Source organism: Asterias rubens, chromosome 8 (assembly GCF_902459465.1).
Source record: "Asterias rubens chromosome 8, eAstRub1.3, whole genome shotgun sequence".
NCBI classification, from domain to species: domain Eukaryota; kingdom Metazoa; phylum Echinodermata; class Asteroidea; order Forcipulatida; family Asteriidae; genus Asterias; species Asterias rubens.
In genome coordinates this window covers 3198630-3217532 of record NC_047069.1, presented here as the reverse complement: position 1 = coordinate 3217532, position 18903 = coordinate 3198630, and the positions used below count along the sequence as shown (strand labels likewise).

Genomic DNA, 18903 nt, shown 5'->3' with positions numbered 1-18903 from the left:
TTCGACTTCCCACTAGCTGGAAAAATTGTTTCTATTAATGTCAAAATGTGTGGTGTATTCCGGATTCTCGAAGCACGACGAAGTGTTTGCTGCACAGCGCTGGGAAATACGTCTGACCTGACCACATTTGCAAACTAACCCAATCTTATTTTGCTGCATCCAGCACCAATGCTCCTGAAACAAACTTTTTTCGAAACGTTCAAACTCACGACTGTAATAATACTATATCGGTAGACATATATCCTGGAGTAATGTAATGATTTATTACTGACGTGACTGATTCATACCAGATAATAGATTACTGTTTACTGGGCAGAGTACCTGGATTGACCTAGTGACGTATTGAGGTCACGGTATATTACTGCGCTGTGTGTATATAAAGTAGTACCTTCACATCCTCCCTTTTTCGAGGAATACATATAATAAAATGGCTTGCTAAATGAATGACTATTTAGGCATATTGGAATCAATAAAAATTGAGAACATTGGTACAAAATACTTCAATGTGCGAGATCCAATGATATACATTTTGTCACATATATGCAAGAACAGTAAACATACTTTTGAGTTGTTTGGGGTTTAAGTGGACTCCAGTTTTTTACAACATGCAATAAAAACGGTTTGTAACAACTTGTTCAACAACAATTAAAAATGATAAACATCAACAGCAGTAACTTTGTTTGTCAACAAGTTTTGGTTGTCAACAAAATAGCAGTGGTAACATCAATAGTAATAACTGAGTTTTTCAATGTCTTTTTGAAATGTCACTGTTCTGATTTTCCTTCTTTAGGATTCGATAAGCCGTTTTGGCTTTGTCACAGCACGACCAGTGCATGTGTGATAAGTTTGATCAGAGTTACTGTCTGGTTTCTCCGAGTTGTTTTGTCCATGGGAAAGTTTGTTTTCCTGCGGTTTGGGAGTAGGTGTTAGTTGAGGAAGCTCAACTGGTGGTGTGTCGGTGAAACGGACTTGTTTCTTTTCTGTGTCGCGTGGGCGTAATGGGAGACTTTCTGGGACGATAGAGGGCAGCAGACTTACCGGGTAAATCCATTGTTCTCAAAATTATGCGCATGTTCAGAACTACGTAAACAATGGAAATTTACCCGGTAAGTCTGCTGCCACCTAGCAGTGGAAAGTCTCCCATTGTCTCCTGTTACGTCGTAGTGAATGTCCGATTGGTGTTTCGATCATGTACGATCGGGGCTCTGGACATTTGTCTTTCACGACAGCAGGTAACCAATTGCCAGACTGTTGATCTTGTACGCTAACATGCTGGCCTACACTGAGAGGGGGTAGGGCACGTACACCATACCTGTCATGGTTATCTTTCTGACTAGTCTGACGAGCGACGAGGCGTTGATGGATTGCGTCCTTTTGGGGTACCGTGTTGCGAATTTTGATAGGAAGGTTGCTCCTTAGTTTGCGTCCATATAGTAGTTCCGCTGGTGAGGGAATAACATTGTCCAACGGAGTAGTGCGTAGGCAAAGTAGAGCGAGATCTATGTCCATGTCGGACTGTTGGGCTTTTGTCAATGTAGCTTTGACAGTTTGGATGGCTCTTTCAATAAAACCATTGCTTTGCGGATATCTGGGGCTTGATGTCACGTGGTCAAATCCCCAGTCACGAGCGAATTTGCGATATTCGTGGCTGTCGTAGTGTGGGCCATTGTCGCTGATTACTTTCGTGGGGATACCTAGTTCACTGAAAATCTGTTTTGTGAGGCGTATGACTGTGGCACTTGTGCACCGTCCACTGACTTTCCTGATAAATGGGTACTTTGAGTAGTAGTCCGCTATAATCAAGTATTCTGCGTTGTTGTAGTGGAACATGTCTGTCCCTACGGTTTGCCACGGTCGCTGTGGAATGTCGTGAGGAATAAGTGGTTCCGCTGGTTGGCTTTTTTGATGTCGTTGGCATGTGCTGCATGCGCTTACCAATTGTTCAATGTCTTTATTGATGCCAGGCCAGAAGATGCATGTTTTGGCCCTGAGCTGACATTTGTTGATGCCTTGGTGTCCCGCGTGAATCTTTTGCAATGCTTCGCTTTGCATTGTCTCAGGGATGACGATTCGTTCGCCCTTGATGACGAGACCGTTATCAACCGATAGTTCATCGCGGTTGGACCAGTAGTGGCGGATGCACTTGGGTAGTTGTTTTGGGTCATCCGGCCACCCAGTGACGATAGTTTCACTGAGGAGGCGTAGTGTTTTGTCACTTTGTGTCTGGCGTTGCATTTCTGCAAGCTTGTCTGTAGAGAACTGTACGACGTATATGGTCGTATCGAGATCAATCCGTGGACCGCGCGTTGGGCCAAGCCTCGATAGTGCGTCTGCGAGTACCATTTCGCGTCCAGGGCGGTAGTTGTAGTCGTACGGTTGCAGGCGTAACATCATTCTCTGCAGTCTTGGCGGAGTGTTAGCCATGCTTTTGTGTTGTATGTTCTCTAGCGGTTTGTGGTCCGACTCGACGGTGAACTTTGATCCATATATGTAAGTATGGAAACGAGTGCAACCAAACACTACAGCTAGCAATTCTCGTTCGATGTTCGCGTAGCGTTTCTCGGCGTCGGTGAGAGCCTTGCTCGCGAATGCGACAGGTTTGTTGTCCTGTAGAAGAGCTGCACCGAGCCCTTTTAACGAGGCGTCAACTTGAATGACTGTTGGTTTTCGAGTGTTAAAGTACGTTAGTGTACATTCGGTGCTGATCATGGATTTCACTTTGTCAAACGCTGTCTGGTGCGATGCTGACCATTGCCAATCGCTATCTTTGCGTACGAGTGCACGTATGGTGTCAGTATGATCTGCGAGGTTTGGTATGAATGGTGCCATGTTCTGGACCAAACCGAGAAATTGTTGCAGTTCGTTGACGTTGGTTGGCGATGGTAGCGAGTGAATGTCACTTACTTTCGCGGGGTCAGGGTGTACGCCCTGAGCGTCGTAGTAGCACCCAAAAAACTTGATGCTGGAAATGTTAATAATTATCACACTTGTCCAAGTTGAAGATCCGACCGTATTTGCGAGCTATGTGCATGAGGTTATGATGGTTTTTGTTGTGTTCCTCCATATCATGCCCAAACACTGCAACGTCGTCGGCTATGCCGATGGTACCGGGGCATTGCTCCAATATCATGTCCATTTTCTCTTGGAAAATATCTTGCGAAACCTTGAGTCCAAATGGTAGTCGTTTGAAGCGATAGCGTCCGAAAGGCGAATTGAACGTGGTCAGGTAACTGGACGCTGAATCCAACTCGATGGACCAGTACCCGTGACGTGCGTCAAGTTTGCTGAAGACCCGTGCACCACTGAACTTGTGGGTAATCTCCTCGAGCGTTGGCGTAATGTGAAATTGACCAGGAAACTTGCCAATACCGGTAAATCGATCCGGATATTGGGCTTTGAGGTCCTTCTTGTTGCGTATGGGCCCCAAGTTTGCGATTTTAGGCGTTGGCGTTGGCGTTGCGGGTGTACGTATGGCACAATTCATCGTGAGGAGTTTGAGTGCGCGTGAACTTGGCAGTCCAATAAATGCGGGTCCTGTTGCGTCAGCAATGAAGAACTCTGCGTCTATCCACTCACCACTGTTGAATTTGCATGGAACTGTTATACTGCCATGCTGCGGTATTTGTGTGCCATTGTAAGCTGTGAGAATTCCCTTTACTGGGGTTGTAGCGCCAAGTTTTGGAAATCCTTCTGCGTCCAACAATGTGGGAAACATGCGGCGAAATAATCGGAGGGGGATAATATTTCCCTGTGCACCCGTGTCAACTTTTGCTGTGAGCGTGTGATTGCCTGGCCGTTGTTTGAGCTTGATGTTGAGCGTCGTGAACACTTGATCGCGATTGTTGTTGGTATTGTTTATACCGTCGATATGTTGCGTGATTGTGACTGTCTCAAAGCTCATGTTCTCAAAGTCATTGGATGCATCATCCATGTCCTGTTGCTGGACATAGTGAACCTCACTTTGACGTTTATTAGGTTTCGGAGTGTTGCTTCTCCTGTACGATCCGCGAGGTCGACTATCCGATCTGGGTCGTGGTTTGCGTGGCTGTTGTTGGCTTTGTCCTTTGCCAGCAGAGCTGAGGCATACCTGTTGCCAATGTCCAGTTTTACCACATTTTCTGCATGTAGTGCCGTATGCTGGGCATCCATCTCTCGGCTTGTATGGATGACTGCCCCCGTAGTTTTTACATTGACCGCGAAGTTTTACCATATCCACCTTGGCATCGTGTCCGATGTTGCCGAGTTGAGCCATGTGGTTCACACTAGCTTCATGTGTACGGCATATGTCGAGAGCATCCTGCAAAGACAGCTTGTCGTCCTTGCCTAGCAATTTCTTCTGCGTCTGCGTGTATTTGATACCGGAAATCAGTACCTCAATGATGCGTTCCTCGGAGTGCAGAATTTTCCTTGAACTGACATTTCATGGCCTTTGCCTTGCAACGTGTATAAAAGTCATCAACAGACTCTGAATCGATCTGTTTGTACCGCTGAAATTCAAGCCGGTGTATTCTAAAGTTCTCATGAGGCTGTACATGCTTCGAAAACTTATCCCATATGTTTGTGGGATCTTGTAGCTGTTCATCAGTGAGGCCCCAGGTGTTGAAAATCCTGAGCCCCTCGCGACCTGCCCACAAAATTATGTAGTTGTGCTGCTTATCAGGTACAATGTTCTTGACCTGGAACCACATATTTGATGTCTGCTTAAACTCTTTATAAGCCTGAGGGCGATCTGGATGGCTCCAGTCCATCTTTGGATGAGGTATTGTATCAGCCATTGCGTGAAAATACAGTTACAATGTTCGTATCACAATATGCGTGTAGTTGTTTTTGCGTTTTATGCAGTCTACCCGGTACGTGATACACGTATGGTACGTAGCGTTGATTTACATGTACTGTAACTCACGTGTCAAAATGGCGGAATGTGTCCGTCCAGCAGTGCCGTTCGTTGGATTTGTTCTGTCCAATCGGATCAAATTCTGTACACAGTTATTGCTAAAAACTTGATGAGACACTTGCCTGATCCTTTGCTGCCACCATGTAATAATACTATATCGGTAGACATATATTCTGGAGTAATGTAATGATTTATTATTGACGTGACTGATTCTTACAAGATACAAGATTACTGTTTACTGGGCAGAGTACCTGGATTGACCTAGTGACGTATTGAGGTCACGGTATAGTACTGCGCTGTGTGTATATAAAGTAGTACCTTCACAACGACTAGGGCTTTCATTTATTTGCACGTACGTACGTGTGTTCGATGTTCGATCGAGGCAAAGTCTGGTTCGATTGACGTCACAAAAGGGGTAGGCGGAGTCACCCCCAAACAACTTTTAATATATTTTAAACATATAAATCGTTACAAATAATTACTCAAAAAATTATTTTACTGTTCATAAACTTATACTCTAATGTTTGAAGATTTGTTTAATTATATTTCCAGGTAACTTTAAACACTTGTTTGCAATTGCTGTAGTTGGGTTGATTGATGATCGTAACCCTCGATGGTCGACGGTTACTATTTATAATCATAAAACAAATGTACACATTTAACATAATTAGTTTAGCACAAAGAGACCCATTTAGTTCAGTGAACCTATTCTATGATTTGTATTTATGTTATTCTTCTGACAGGGGCACATTTTCAGCTGAAGTAGTTTATGGGCAGTCGACTGCTCTCTGCAAAAGTTAACGGAGTTCGTGATTCAAGAGAGACAAATCTGTGTCAGAATCAAGATTCAAGCGTATATATAATTGTGGAAGAGATGTTTTGCTGTTTTGCAGAGGATGTCTCAAGAGAAAGGGAAATGATGGAACATATTATAACTGTCAATCAAGAAAGACATAATTTATGTGAAGAACTGTACTCATTTTGCTGCAAAGTTCCAAAAACGTATCACGATTTATTGTCGACTTTTCTTTTTCACGGAGGAATTTTGTTTATTCACACCTAAGACCACTCCTCATAATTACAAACACGCTGAAATAACGTAACATTAACAGCAAAAATAAACTAAACAAAATACACAATACAATGTTAACCTTGAACCAATAGTTTGAAAGAGTCCCATTTTTGTGAAAATTAACAGTGGAATCATTGGTGATGGAGATGTATTTATCCAAAGTATAATAAAGCTTTAAATCCAGTTTTAATAGTGCAAGGGAGGGTCTATTCTCACTCATTTTCATTTTATAGATATTGAAACGACACAAAAGAAGGATCAGATTAAGAGCACTCCAAGATTTGTTTGTAATACCAAAAAGGATAGCCTCATTGTCTAAGCGATTGTTAATATTGAGAGTACTCCTTATCCAATCCCCAAATTGGGTTCAAAACATAGTTGAAAACTTGCATCTACAAAATAAATGAACCATCGTCTCACTCTCTACTTGGCAGAAAGTACAAAGACCTTTATCCCTTTTACCGATTTTCGCTAAGAATGAGTTGACTCCAAGTATTCTGTGGACTAATCTGTATTGAAACCACCGTAGTCTAGTGTCGTTAGTAGCACAAAATGGAATGTTACAAAGGACCATCCACTTAGGTTTGTAAGCAGAATACTCAATTTGGTTTCCCACTTATCGATGAATTTATAGGCCCAATACATGCACATGTATTTGTAATTAAGAAAAATAGTAAACAATCTCTACCCTTTTCATGCAAGGAACAATCATCTTGTTGTCAAATGACACGATGTGCATGCTCTGAATCTGACCCGACTACCATAAAATAGCTACATAGTGTATTGACTCTGTTGAGTGATGAATCCATGTAGCCACCCAAGTGCTTTTGGCATGTTTATGCCCTGGTTTACACTTTCTGGCATGTTCATGCTCAACCATGTGTGAACACTATATTAATCCATTTAAAAAGTTGATTGTTACAGTTAACAGTTTATTGGCCTCGCCGACAAGTATTTATATTGGTCTATACTGGATTGCTGGACATTGTTTTTGCCAAAGCTGCCTAAGAATTGTTCGCTTTTTTTTTTAAGGCACAGCTCAAAAATATGTTCAAACTCCCATCCATATAATTGCCCATCCATGGTCATTCAGATTTTGTTCTCTCCTAATTCAGGAATAACCAATTCCAGAGAAGTTTAGTGTGAAGTTTTCCTATAGCTGTGTTTATTGGCTTGGCACGATTAATTACATGGAGTGTTTACTATATTTGCATTTGTAAAATAAGGCCAGTTCTTTTTCAGCACTAGTTTTTTAATTTATTTATTTATTTTTTGTTTTTATATTTTTTTGTACAGAAATAACTCGCAGCTCTACACTACAATGAGAATGCAGGACGAAGACAATGCAGGACGGAGACATGCTAGCCAGAACTAGAAATGGAGACCTAAGATTCTCAATAGCACTTTAGGTAAGTAGTAGGCCTATGCATGCAAATTTTCAGAGGATCAGATGATTTCTTCATTTTTAGTTTTTCAGCTGCCCCTTTGAAAACTGTTCACGGTGGAGGGGGGGGGGGGGGGGGGGGGGATGGGGTGTTGAATCGCAAGAACCCCCCCCCCCACCCCGATCTGTACCTGAACAGTTTTGTACTAGGTGTAGATCTGGGGGAGGGGGTGGTTGGAGGTCATGTTTTCTATCAGACATAAAGAAAACCTGCCCCCTTGGTTTTGTTGCATGTGGACTCCTTTTGTTCTGGTTTTGCGTTAACTTCTGTAAGGTTCTTTTCAAAACTACGCCAACTCAAAGAGAGATTGTCAGTCTGTGGTGTTTCGTCAAACCTTCCGAGATTGTATTTCTGCCTTGTAAATTTTCAAGAAATCCCACATAACGATTATTTGGTTTTGTTTTTTATTTTTCATTAAACAGATTCGCAAAGAATGCATGCACAATGCACTTGTTCATTGTCAGCAGGGTGACAAGACATGAAAACAACTCCATCCGCAGCTGATGTGTAACCCCCGTGTCATTGACATCAACCTTCACCAGCCGGAAAAGGATGCAGCAGCTTTTTTTTTTGGGGGGGGGGGGGGGGTAGGGGTTCAAAGGTAGTGGGTTCAACTTGTTTGAAGAAAGAATGACCTGTGCCCAGTTTCATGGATCTGTTCACCACCAAATTCTGCGCTTATGATCACCGTTCTCTGCTTACGTCCAAATGCTAAATTTCTGCGCTTACTTTGTAAGCGTAGAATGCCTGGTATAAACCAAGTATGCACCTATGACCGGCAAAAGCCAAAATTCGCTGGTAACCTGTGAAACACGCTTGATGTAAGCACAGAATTTCCTGCTTCCGCAAGTGTCGATTCTTTGTTTACAGTATGCAGATCCATGAAATTGGGCCCTAGCCTGTACACATTGATTTTTTGGTGTTTCTTTTGGTAGGGGGGGGGGGGGGGTTCCATGGTAGTAGAATCAACTTTGAAGAAAGAATGACCTGTGCCCAATTTCATGGATCTGTTCACCACCAAACTGTGTGCTATGATCACCGTTCTCTGCTTACGTCCAAAGGCTAAATTTCTGCGCTTACATTTGTAAGCGTAGAATGCCTGGTATAAACCAAGTATGCACCCATGACCCGCAAAAGCCAAAATTTGCTGGTAACCTGTCCTGTGAAACACGCTTGACGTAAGCACAGAATTTCCTGCTTCCGCAAGTGTCGATTCTTTGTTTACAGTAAGCAGATCCATGAAATTGGGCCCTAGCTTGTACACATTGATGTGGGTTTTTATTTTATTTTTTATATATATATATATTTTTTTTGGGGGGGGTAACCAGGGTAGTACAATCAACTTTGTTTAAAAACAGAATAACATGGTCTGTACACAATGATTTTATTATATTCTTTTAATGTACAACTTAATTTACAATTTACAAAGAGAACCACAGCTAACTAGGTACATAACATGGCTTAGGTTTTCTTTTTTAGGGGGAGGGGCGTTGACAGGGTTGTATAGTTAACTTTTTTTGATGACGGAATGTTCAGATGATTTCGCTATCACTAGGCAACCTTTTTTCAATTTTGATAATTAAAACTGAAAAATAAACTATTGTCGATTGCAAATACATACAGTTTTAGTGTTGTCGTTATTATGGAGGTGTACATGTAGGCTTCTCTTTTTTTGTTTTGTTTTTATATTTCTGCTAACCAAGTTGAATGTTGTTACCATGTTAATCAAAGTGTATTGTTGACAACAGGGGACAAGTTTATTGCACATAAGTGCTAAATTAATCAATTTGAACCACACACCTAATTTTATAAGCCAGAGTAATTTACATTTTGTGTCTTTCAGAGGAGTGGGTGGTTCAAATTAAATTAATCAATTTGAACCACCCACCCCTCTGAAAGAAACAAAATGAAATAATATACATGTACATTTATAGGTAAATTATTATGGCTTATAAAATTATTTCTCACTCCCTCCGGATCATTATAACTTGGAAAATTGTTACGACTGAAGACAAATAAACCAAAGCAAAGCTGCCTAATCCGTTGGTGGATACAAAAATCCTTCCACTGTACTGTACACTAGGGTTTGGAAATGTCCTTCGTGTTGCTGCCACCAAACATGATGTCAGTGGCAGCGGTTGAACGGCCAAGATAGTCCTAAGCTCACCACTTGCTGATATTCAACATTGCAGTGTTTTCTGTAAAACAAAACAAAAGAATTCATACAAAATTATTAACAAAAGAATTCATACAAAATTATTAACAACAGATTTGTGGTTTGCATGGTGAAATGTTAATATTCATGTGTGTACCTGAATTGCTTTAAACCTATACCCATGCCAGAAGGCAATCATAATCCAAAGTAACAGTTACATACATGTAAATGAGATATTTGTGTAGATGCACATAATATGTCAACCACCACGCAGTTACTTGGTGGAGAAAAACAACAACATAGGTAATCTACAATATCAGTTTAAATTGATAATGTATGAATTTTGCCAACAAAGTATAAAACGCAAGACAAAAATTACCCCTCCCCTCACATTTCTACTGCCTAAGTCAGTGCATGTGTTGTTCACGTACATGTATTATAACGTGAATGGAGGTAAACAATAAACCTTGTCCATCATGTTCGTTCATGTTTTAATTTAGTCAAGGATAGCCTTCAACTATTTTTGGGAGCAGAAATAAACTGATCAAACGAAGCATCATTCAGTATAATTCATGAAACGTTTTGTGGCCTTACCAGTCTGTCTTTAGCCGTCGATCATCAGGGTTTGGCTCATTGTCTTCGGCCTGACGATCATCGTCTCCGGGCTGGTTAACTACATGTACTCATAACACGTCTTCGGCTTCTCTCTCGTCCGGTGAGATCCCCTTATCGCTAGAGCCCTCACTTTCCTCTGAAGTGCCTCTCTGAAATGCCTTTTTCTCATCTATACTGTGGTTTTCCCAAGACCCGCTGCCATCGGACATTTTCGCTGTTTTTTGTGTCAAAAAAATGCAGCCTATAGTGTCCGATGTTATTCCACATTCAATGTACATGTAAAATGCACGCACACGATCGACCTGACACACTGTGTACAGAGCTTCGGTACGTGGTGTGACGTCACACACTGTGTATGAATGGTTCGTGGGTCACCGGCTTTTGCCGAAACTGAGTTTTCTGGGTCGGAGTACGCCGCGCGAATTTGTGTTTTTTTTTTGCATAAAGGAAAAGGTTTTATTGAATACTACTAAAATATCAGTCCTTATTTTACATTTCTTGTACAAAAATAGTAATATTGGCTATATCAATAATCCGTTATAGTCCATGTTTAAGCTCTATGTATGTGCGTGTGTGTGTGTGTGTAAATTGAAAAGGTTACTGTCTTTCCTTCATTGCTTGCAACTGGTATAGACCATGTTACCTGTGACATCACATGTTTACAAAAGAGCCACAGAACCTGGACTTCCTGCAGGCAGGATTTGTACACGGCTCAATGGGAAAATACTTTAAATCTTTCATTTTATGGAGATTGCACTGTCCGATTGTCATCAACTTTGGATATGAAGGAAAGGGGCACATCTCACAACTAGTTCAGCTCTCATTTTAATAGCCATTGAATTTATGTGGAAATTATGATACAAAATGTAAAATTTCTCATATGTACAATGCAGTATCTTGCCTGCCAGTAATTGACCTGGAATGTACAAGGTCACTCTTTTGTAAACAAGGGTCACATGGTCTATACCCCGTAAAGAACGATGTAGCCAATGCACATGGACGTGTTGTTATCTGCCGCCAGAAGTGTGAAGTTGTTTTCTGTAACAGCGCCCTCTTACGGTGGAAAGTTTTGAAAGAAAAATTGTAAACATCTTGCGAGTTTTCGCAGAATTTGTAGAAATGAATGACAACTCATTTACATTGACAAAAGTTGAGTTACAGTGTATTTAAATTTTTAGGTAATTCGTGTTAGTGAATTTGCAGTTATTGGGGAAAATAGCAAGTTAATGTAAATTTTATGTTAGGGGGAAGTTTATTGTTCGATGAGATTTATCTAAGTTTGGCGAGTTTTTGAGGTAGGAGCGAACTTATGTTATGAAAATAAAAGGAGTATGCCTATGAATTCATTTGTTATTGTTTGCAAACAACTGACATTTATATTAGTTTTGTTCCCCCGTTTGAATTTTCTTTTTCCATGGGCAAAATATATAAAATACGAGAACTTTGGGAGCAGTCGCAGTGAGTAAATCTAACTTTATAGTAAAACTTCAGTCAGAAACAATTTCTGCAATTATTTTACTTGTATACAAGTCTTTATTTCAACATATTCTTTAAAGAACAAACAAACTGAACAATCTTTAAGAATTTCTTATAAATGATGACAATATTATTATATGATTCGAAAGAGTACAATATCTTTAAACCCTGGGTGATTTTTTTACATGTGAAAAGACTTATGTACAACAACAGACTTATGTATAATTGTGTATAACGTATACAAAAGCCCAACAGTAAAAGGAAAAAAGGTACGGAATTTTGTACAAACTGTTTTTGAAAAAAGAAAACACATTACATTGAAGACAAAAAAAGCAGAAACGCCTCCATACAACAGAAATGCCTGCATTTTTGTTGAACCTACATATACTTGAACCTAAATATGAAGACGTGACTTGAACAATAAAATCATCCATAACTCCAGAACACAATACAATGTATACACTACATCATCGCAAAGGTCTTTGAAAGCATATTAAATGTCCCTCTCAAATGATCCCAATTTGACCTTGTCTTGCGGCTCCAACGGGGAGTTTAAGGAACAAATATGACAAAGCCATAATTTTTACTTTTGTGGTCACTATAGAGCAACTGTTAGACATGGTTTCAGTTTGTCAATATTGAAAACTACGTTTTTCCAGTTTAAACCGAATGATTACATTTTCGGGTCAACAGCCGAACAACTATTGTTATTGTTCTGTTTTTTTTTTTTTAGGTGTTCGGCCAACAGTCGAACAACTATTGTTATTGTTCTGTTTTTTTTTTTTAGGTGTTCGGCCAACAGCCGAACAACTATTGTTATTGTTCTGTTTTTTTTTTAGGTGTTCGGCCAACAGCCGAACAACTATTGTTATTGTTCTGTTTTTTTTTTTAGGTGTTCGGCCAACAGCCGAACAACTATTGTTATTGTTCTGTTTTTTTTTTCCTCGCGTTCTTCTTTCCCTGCGAACCTTCTCCAGCAATTTTAAACAAAAGTAAAGCTTGTACAAACTTAAAACTTACTATGTACATAGGCAATAGTGAGTAGACGAAACCGCCACTTTTTGGGAATGATGACGTCATTGATGACGTCATGGCAAGGTTTTTAAAGTTGAAAAACGACATTTGCTTTTTGCTGTATCTCAACGAATATGAATGCTATGATGTTCATACTTGGGCATCGGATAGATAAAGACTTGGACAACATTTGAAAAGTTAACGCCAAAATCGTATGACCTTAACTTCCGGTCGTTACCCTGGGTCAAAGTTCGCCTTCGCATTTTTTCATCAAAAAACAACTTTTGAGCTTTAAAACAAAAGTAAAGCTTGTACAAACTTAAAACTTACTATGTACATAGGTTATAGAGATTAGATGAAACCGCCACTTTTTTGGAATAATGACGTCATTGATGACATCATGACAGGGTTTTTAATGTTCAAAAATGATCATTTGCTTGTTGCTGTATCTCAACGATTATAACAGCTATGATGTTCATACTTAGGCATCAGATAGTTTAAGACTTACACAACATTTGAAAAGTTAACGCAAAAATCGTACGACCTTAACTTCCGGGTCGTAACCCTGGGTCAAAGTTCGCCTTCGTGTTTTTTTATTCGTTTTTTTCATCAAAAAACAACTTTTGAGCTTTTAAACAAAAGTTAAGCTTGTATAAACTTAAAACTTACTATGTACATAGGCACCAGTGAGTTGATGAAACCGCCACTTTTTTAGAATGATGACGTCATGACAGGGTTTTTAATGTGAAAAAAGGACCATTTGCTTGTTGCTGTATCTCAACGAATATAAAAGCTATGATGTTCATACTTGGGCATCACATAGATAAAGACTTGGACAACATTTGAAAAGTTAACACAAAAATCGTACGACCTCAACTTCCGGGTCGAAGTTCGGGTCAAAGTTCGCCTTCGTGTTTTTTTCATAAAAAAACAACTTTTCAGCTTATCTACGGCATAACTCAAGATTGAGATCGATTTGAACCTTGAAACTCAATAGATAGTTGAACCTTAGCATTTTTAAGACAACACAGGCCTAATTACGTCATAATGACGTCATCAGGTATTGAATAACAATAAAATGTGTAAAAATCATATGGCGCGAAAGTTTTTTGGGGAATTCCCAACAGCGCTCTCTTTTTGCCCACGAAAGAGGGCGCTGTTGATTATCAAATCTGTGTACAGCATCAAGTGCAGGGGTGAGCTAGATTTTTAAAGGGCTTTCATAAGTTGCAAACAAAAAACTGATGCCAATCTCACACAAACATATTGCATTTGTGAAGAAACAAGGCGTTCAAAAGTGTGATACAAGTTTAACTATAAAATAACGACACATTGTATAAAAAACATCTTTATGGTTCAATGTTTTTGAACTACGTCATCACGTAACGTCCAACCGAACAACGTGTTTTTGTAATTAACAAAAAACACTATGTCTAGTTTTTTTTTTTCCTCGCGTTCTTCTTTCCCTGCGAACCTTCTCCAGCAATTTTAAACAAAAGTAAAGCTTGTACAAACTTAAAACTTACTATGTACATCGGCAATAGTGAGTAGACGAAACCGCCACTTTTTGGGAATGATGACGTCATTGATGACGTCATGGCAAGGTTTTTAAAGTTGAAAAACGACATTTGCTTTTCGCTGTATCTCAACGAATATTAATGCTATGATGTTCATACTTGGGCATCACATAGATAAAGACTTGGACAACATTTGAAAAGTTAACGCCAAAATCGTATGACCTCATCTTCCGGTCGTACCGGAAGGTCAAACTGCCTTTGTGTTTTTTGTGTTTTTTTGTAAAAAAAGACAATTTGTTGTCATAACTCAAGATTGATATGGAATTTAACATTGAAACTCATCAGACAATTGAACCTTAATAATAAGACCACACAAACTTAGTCAGGTTTTGAATTACAACAAATCAAAGTTAAATATTTTAAAGAAATCATAACTCCTGAACCACATGGTGGATTTTGACAATCTACATATCATTGGACAGGTCGATCAAACTTCAAAAAACGCTACACACAAAATGACCCCATTTGACCTTGACTTCCGGTTCAAACCAAAGGTTGAACAATTATGCAATTTTTGATCTCTAAAACTACGTAACATTTCAACATAAATTTTGCATCCCGTTATAGATGAGTGATCCTGCTCAAACTTTCCCACAGAGATGATACCAATTTGACCTGAAACTCTGGTCGAAATCGGACGATAAAGCCCACGGATGTGTTGACCCGCGTGATAACTGCGTACACTGCAAAAGCGCTTTGGCTGGCCGTTCCGCTCCATTGATCACACCTTGTTCAGTCCACGAGGCCTGTGTGTTCTGCTCGGAATAGTGCATCGTTTGACTGTACGCGTGATTTCCATTCATGTTTTGACAAGTCTCAGGTCATTGTACTTACAACGTAGCGCTAGTTTAATGGTGTACCAACATTTAACAATTGAAGTCCGCTCATATTCGGCGTCAAATTGTTCCCCTGTTCGCCCTTCTCATGGCTTAATTATCAAAACGGAATTAAAGACGAAGCTTCGCTGAGATGGCCACCTACTTCAGTGATTCGTATGACTTTTAATTATGTGAGAAAATGAAACCAGAAAAAGACGAACATTGGTTATGTTTGATCAAACACCGGGAAGCGGATTCGTGACATCGACTCGTGAAGGGTGTTTCTATCTGGCACTCACGGCAGTGTTTAGCGCGCTACACGGTAAAGCTTTGTGTACAAATCATTGCTTTTCAAAATAAGTGTTTATTTAATGCCTAACAAAATCTAACGTGCATCCCAGTTATCGTAGTTGTATCTGTACCCGTGTCGTACACTTGCGAAACCTCTGTAATACTTAATAAGTAAGTCTTTTACAGTTATTTACTTCACAAGTCTAAAATTAGTAAACTGTTGTTTCGTTTAAAGTTTCCCCAAATCCAGTTAATCTTTTAAGAAATTTACTCTTGAGTTAAACATCACAAGGATCACAAAACCTTCAAACTGTGCACATAGTCAGCTCTTTACTAATAAAATACATCGCTTTAACAAGTATTAAACTTAGCATTTGTTTTCTGTGCTAAGAAAGGTATAAATGTAATAGATTTACACTTTTACTTTAAATACTAATAATAATAATAAGACTTGTAATGCGCACATATCCACCCTGCTGGGTGTTCAAGGCGCAGTAATACCAAAAACAAAACAAAAACAATACACAACACAAAGAAAAACAGACACAACAAAATTAGTCATTGAAAACCTGTGACATAAGATAAGTTTTGAGAAGAGACTTGAATTTTGCAGTACAAAGACAAGATCGAAGATTAAGTGGTAGAGAGTTCCAGATGCGTGGCGCGGCTGAAGAAAAAGACCTGTCACCCCATGAGTGTCGAGACTTGGGTTCAATGAGGAGAAGCATAGAACTTGATCGAAGATTCCTTGATGGAGTGTAAACTTGAAGCAGTTCAGAAATATAGTGGGGAGCCTTGCCATTAAGAGCTTTGTGGACAATGAGCATCAGCTTGAAGATGATTCGTTGAGAGATAGGGAGCCAGTGTAGTTGTTTCAGAATGGGGGTGATAGAACACGATTTTCTAGACAGTGTCACAATGCGGGCAGCAGTGTTTTGGAGCCGTTGAAGTCTGGAAATCTGGTTGTTAGGAAGACTGTAGAGAAGAGCATTGCCGTTGTCAAGACGAGAAGTAACAAATGCGTGAATGACCTTTTCAGTGGCACTTTTGTCCAAGTACTTGCGAATCTTACCTATATTCCTGATGTGATATGATGATAAACGAACAATGTTGTTGATGTGTGGCTGAAGTGTCATTGATGAATCAAAAATAACCCCTAAGTTCCGAGCTTTCAGCGAGGGAGCTATCCGAGCATCACCGATGGAGATGTATGGCACTGAAACCTTAGTTAACTGTTGACGTGACCCAAATAGAAGGAACTCTGTCTTATCATCATTTAACTTCAGGAAGTTTTGTTGTGTCCAACGTCGAATCTCTTGGATGCATTTCTCAAGTCTTGCAATAGATGCATTGGCGTTTTCTTGAGAAGATTTAAACGTGATGTATAGCTGAGTGTCGTCTGCGTACACATGGTAATTCAGATTAAATTTCAGGATGATGTCACGAATCGGTAAAGTGTATAGCGTAAACCACTGCGGGCCGAGTACCGACCCCTGTGGCACAGAGTAGTTCAAAACAACAGGGTCGGATATCGCGGTGCCAATACATACATGCTGAGTTCTATTGTAGAGATACGATTTGCACCATGCTAGGGCTGTGTCCTCTATGCCAAGGTGATTCTGGAGCCGAGAGAGAAGGATGTTGTGATCGACAGTGTCAAAAGCAGCACTCAAGTCTAGCAGGACTAGTGCTGTAAGGTTACCATTGTCCATTGCAGAGAGAATATCGTTGCTCACACGGACTAGTGCAGCCTCGGTCCCATGGAAAGGCTTGTATGCTGACTGGAACACGTCGGACAGGTTGAAAGTATGAATGTGATCAGAAATACGTGATGAAACTACTCGTTCGATGACTTTTCCAAGATATTTTAAGTTTGCAACCGGTCTGTAGTTTTTGAATATCTCCTTGTCCAGGTTTGGTTTCTTGATGAGCGGCCTGATGTATGAAACTTTGAGGCTATCGGGGAAACAACCGGAACTGAGGGATTCATTTACAAGCTTAGTGATGTAGGGTACAAAAATATCGATGTTTTGCTTTATCATGGATGTTGACACTGTGAAAATTAAAAAGCTATCAACAATCTGTTCATAGATTTAATTTTCCTCGTGTTCTTCTTTACCTCTGAACCTTCCCAAGCAATTTTAAACAAAAGTTAAGCTTGTATAAACTTAAAACTTACTATGTACATAGGCACCAGTGAGTTGATGAAACCGCCACTTTTTTAGAATGATGACGTCATGACAGGGTTTTTAATGTTAAAAAATGACCATTTGCTTGTTGCTGTATCTCAACGAATATAAAAGTTATGATGTTCATACTTGGGCATCAGATAAATTAAGACTTGGACAACATTTGAAAAATTAACGCTAAAATCGTACGACCTTAACTTCCGGGTCGAAGAGAGGGCGCTGTTCAGCTGCTGCCAGCCTGCTTAATTTTTCGTTCCCGTTTCTTGTCGAATTTTGCTTGTTTTTATCCGTTTAATCTGTAACCATCTGCTGTTCCAAATGAATTTGCAATGTTGATTCGTCATAGTTGATGAACTACCTTCTTCACCAACGAACTATGAGTGACATTTTGAGCTGATAATGAGGTAAAATCTGTTGCTGTTTTTCACTTAACTTTGAGAAAGCGGAGAGACGTGTATTTCCGACACTTGCTTTGACTCTTAGCTGTATATAAGCGTTAAAAAAACATCATGTGTTTGTATACGGGGAAATCTCAAGTGAGTGCTAAACTGTCGTATGATAAAGCCTGTTTGCTTCGTCTGAAACCATCCTCAGCAAGACTGCCAAGATGTATATTTAATCGCCTTCGAGAGCTTGGCTCGTTGAAAGCAAAACGTGGTCGTCGTAGTGGCAGTCATGTCCATCGAAACATTCCTGTTTTTATATCTCCAATACGAAACCGGAAACATCATTTGGAATCACCGACCGCACAAAGATTTCTTCTCAACATAGCATTAAAAGAGAACAGTGATGTCAATGATAGAGACATTCCTCAGAAACCACCATTACTACCTCGTATTCTTCTCACTAATGCAAGATCGCTCAACAATAAACTTGAAGAATTCGAACTTGTGCTGAACTCTAATAAAGTGGATATTGCTGTCGTCACTGAGACATGGTTCACAGAGGCCTCAACACAGGTGGCTAACATCTCTGAATTTAATACCTTCAGCAAATCTCGTTCGGTCAGAAGAGGAGGTGGTGTTGCTGTTTTTGCAAAAGATCACTTATCAACCCGCACATTACCCAATCATAAGTGTGAGCATGAATGTTTGTGGCTGAATGTCAAAGTCACAAAGTCTAGAACAAAGTGTACTCCAATAAGCCTATATATAGGAGTTGTTTATTATCCTCCAAGTTCATCATATCACCGTGAGATACTAGAACATATATGCCATACAATAGATGATATTCGTGCTGCAGACATGTCAGCGATCATCATGCTTATGGGAGATTTTAACGAACTTGACTGTGATCCAATTGAATCTAATTTGGACTTAACGCAACTGGTATCATTTCCAACCCGTGGAAACTCCAT

The 18903-nt window shown here is 39.8% G+C and overlaps 2 protein-coding genes across 2 annotated transcripts; both read right to left on the bottom strand.

Moving 5' to 3' along the window:
- Positions 1-1122: 1122 nt before the first annotated feature.
- On the bottom strand, positions 1123-2829 carry LOC117293501 (uncharacterized protein K02A2.6-like). The gene has a single exon (XM_033775847.1). The coding sequence runs from the start codon at positions 2827-2829 to the stop codon at positions 1123-1125; it is 1707 nt and encodes a 568-aa protein (XP_033631738.1).
- Positions 2830-2971: 142 nt separating this feature from the next.
- Positions 2972-4252, bottom strand: LOC117293500. Its single transcript, XM_033775846.1, has one exon. It carries the CDS (start codon positions 4250-4252, stop codon positions 2972-2974), a length of 1281 nt encoding a protein of 426 aa, XP_033631737.1.
- Positions 4253-18903: the final 14651 nt, after the last annotated feature.

Bases quoted from the DNA above. Each gene is read 5' to 3' on its own strand.
- LOC117293501 (XM_033775847.1), bottom strand. From the start codon at position 2,829: ATGGCACCATTCATACCAAACCTCGCAGATCATACTGACACCATACGT.
- LOC117293500 (XM_033775846.1), bottom strand. From the start codon at position 4,252: ATGGCTCAACTCGGCAACATCGGACACGATGCCAAGGTGGATATGGTA.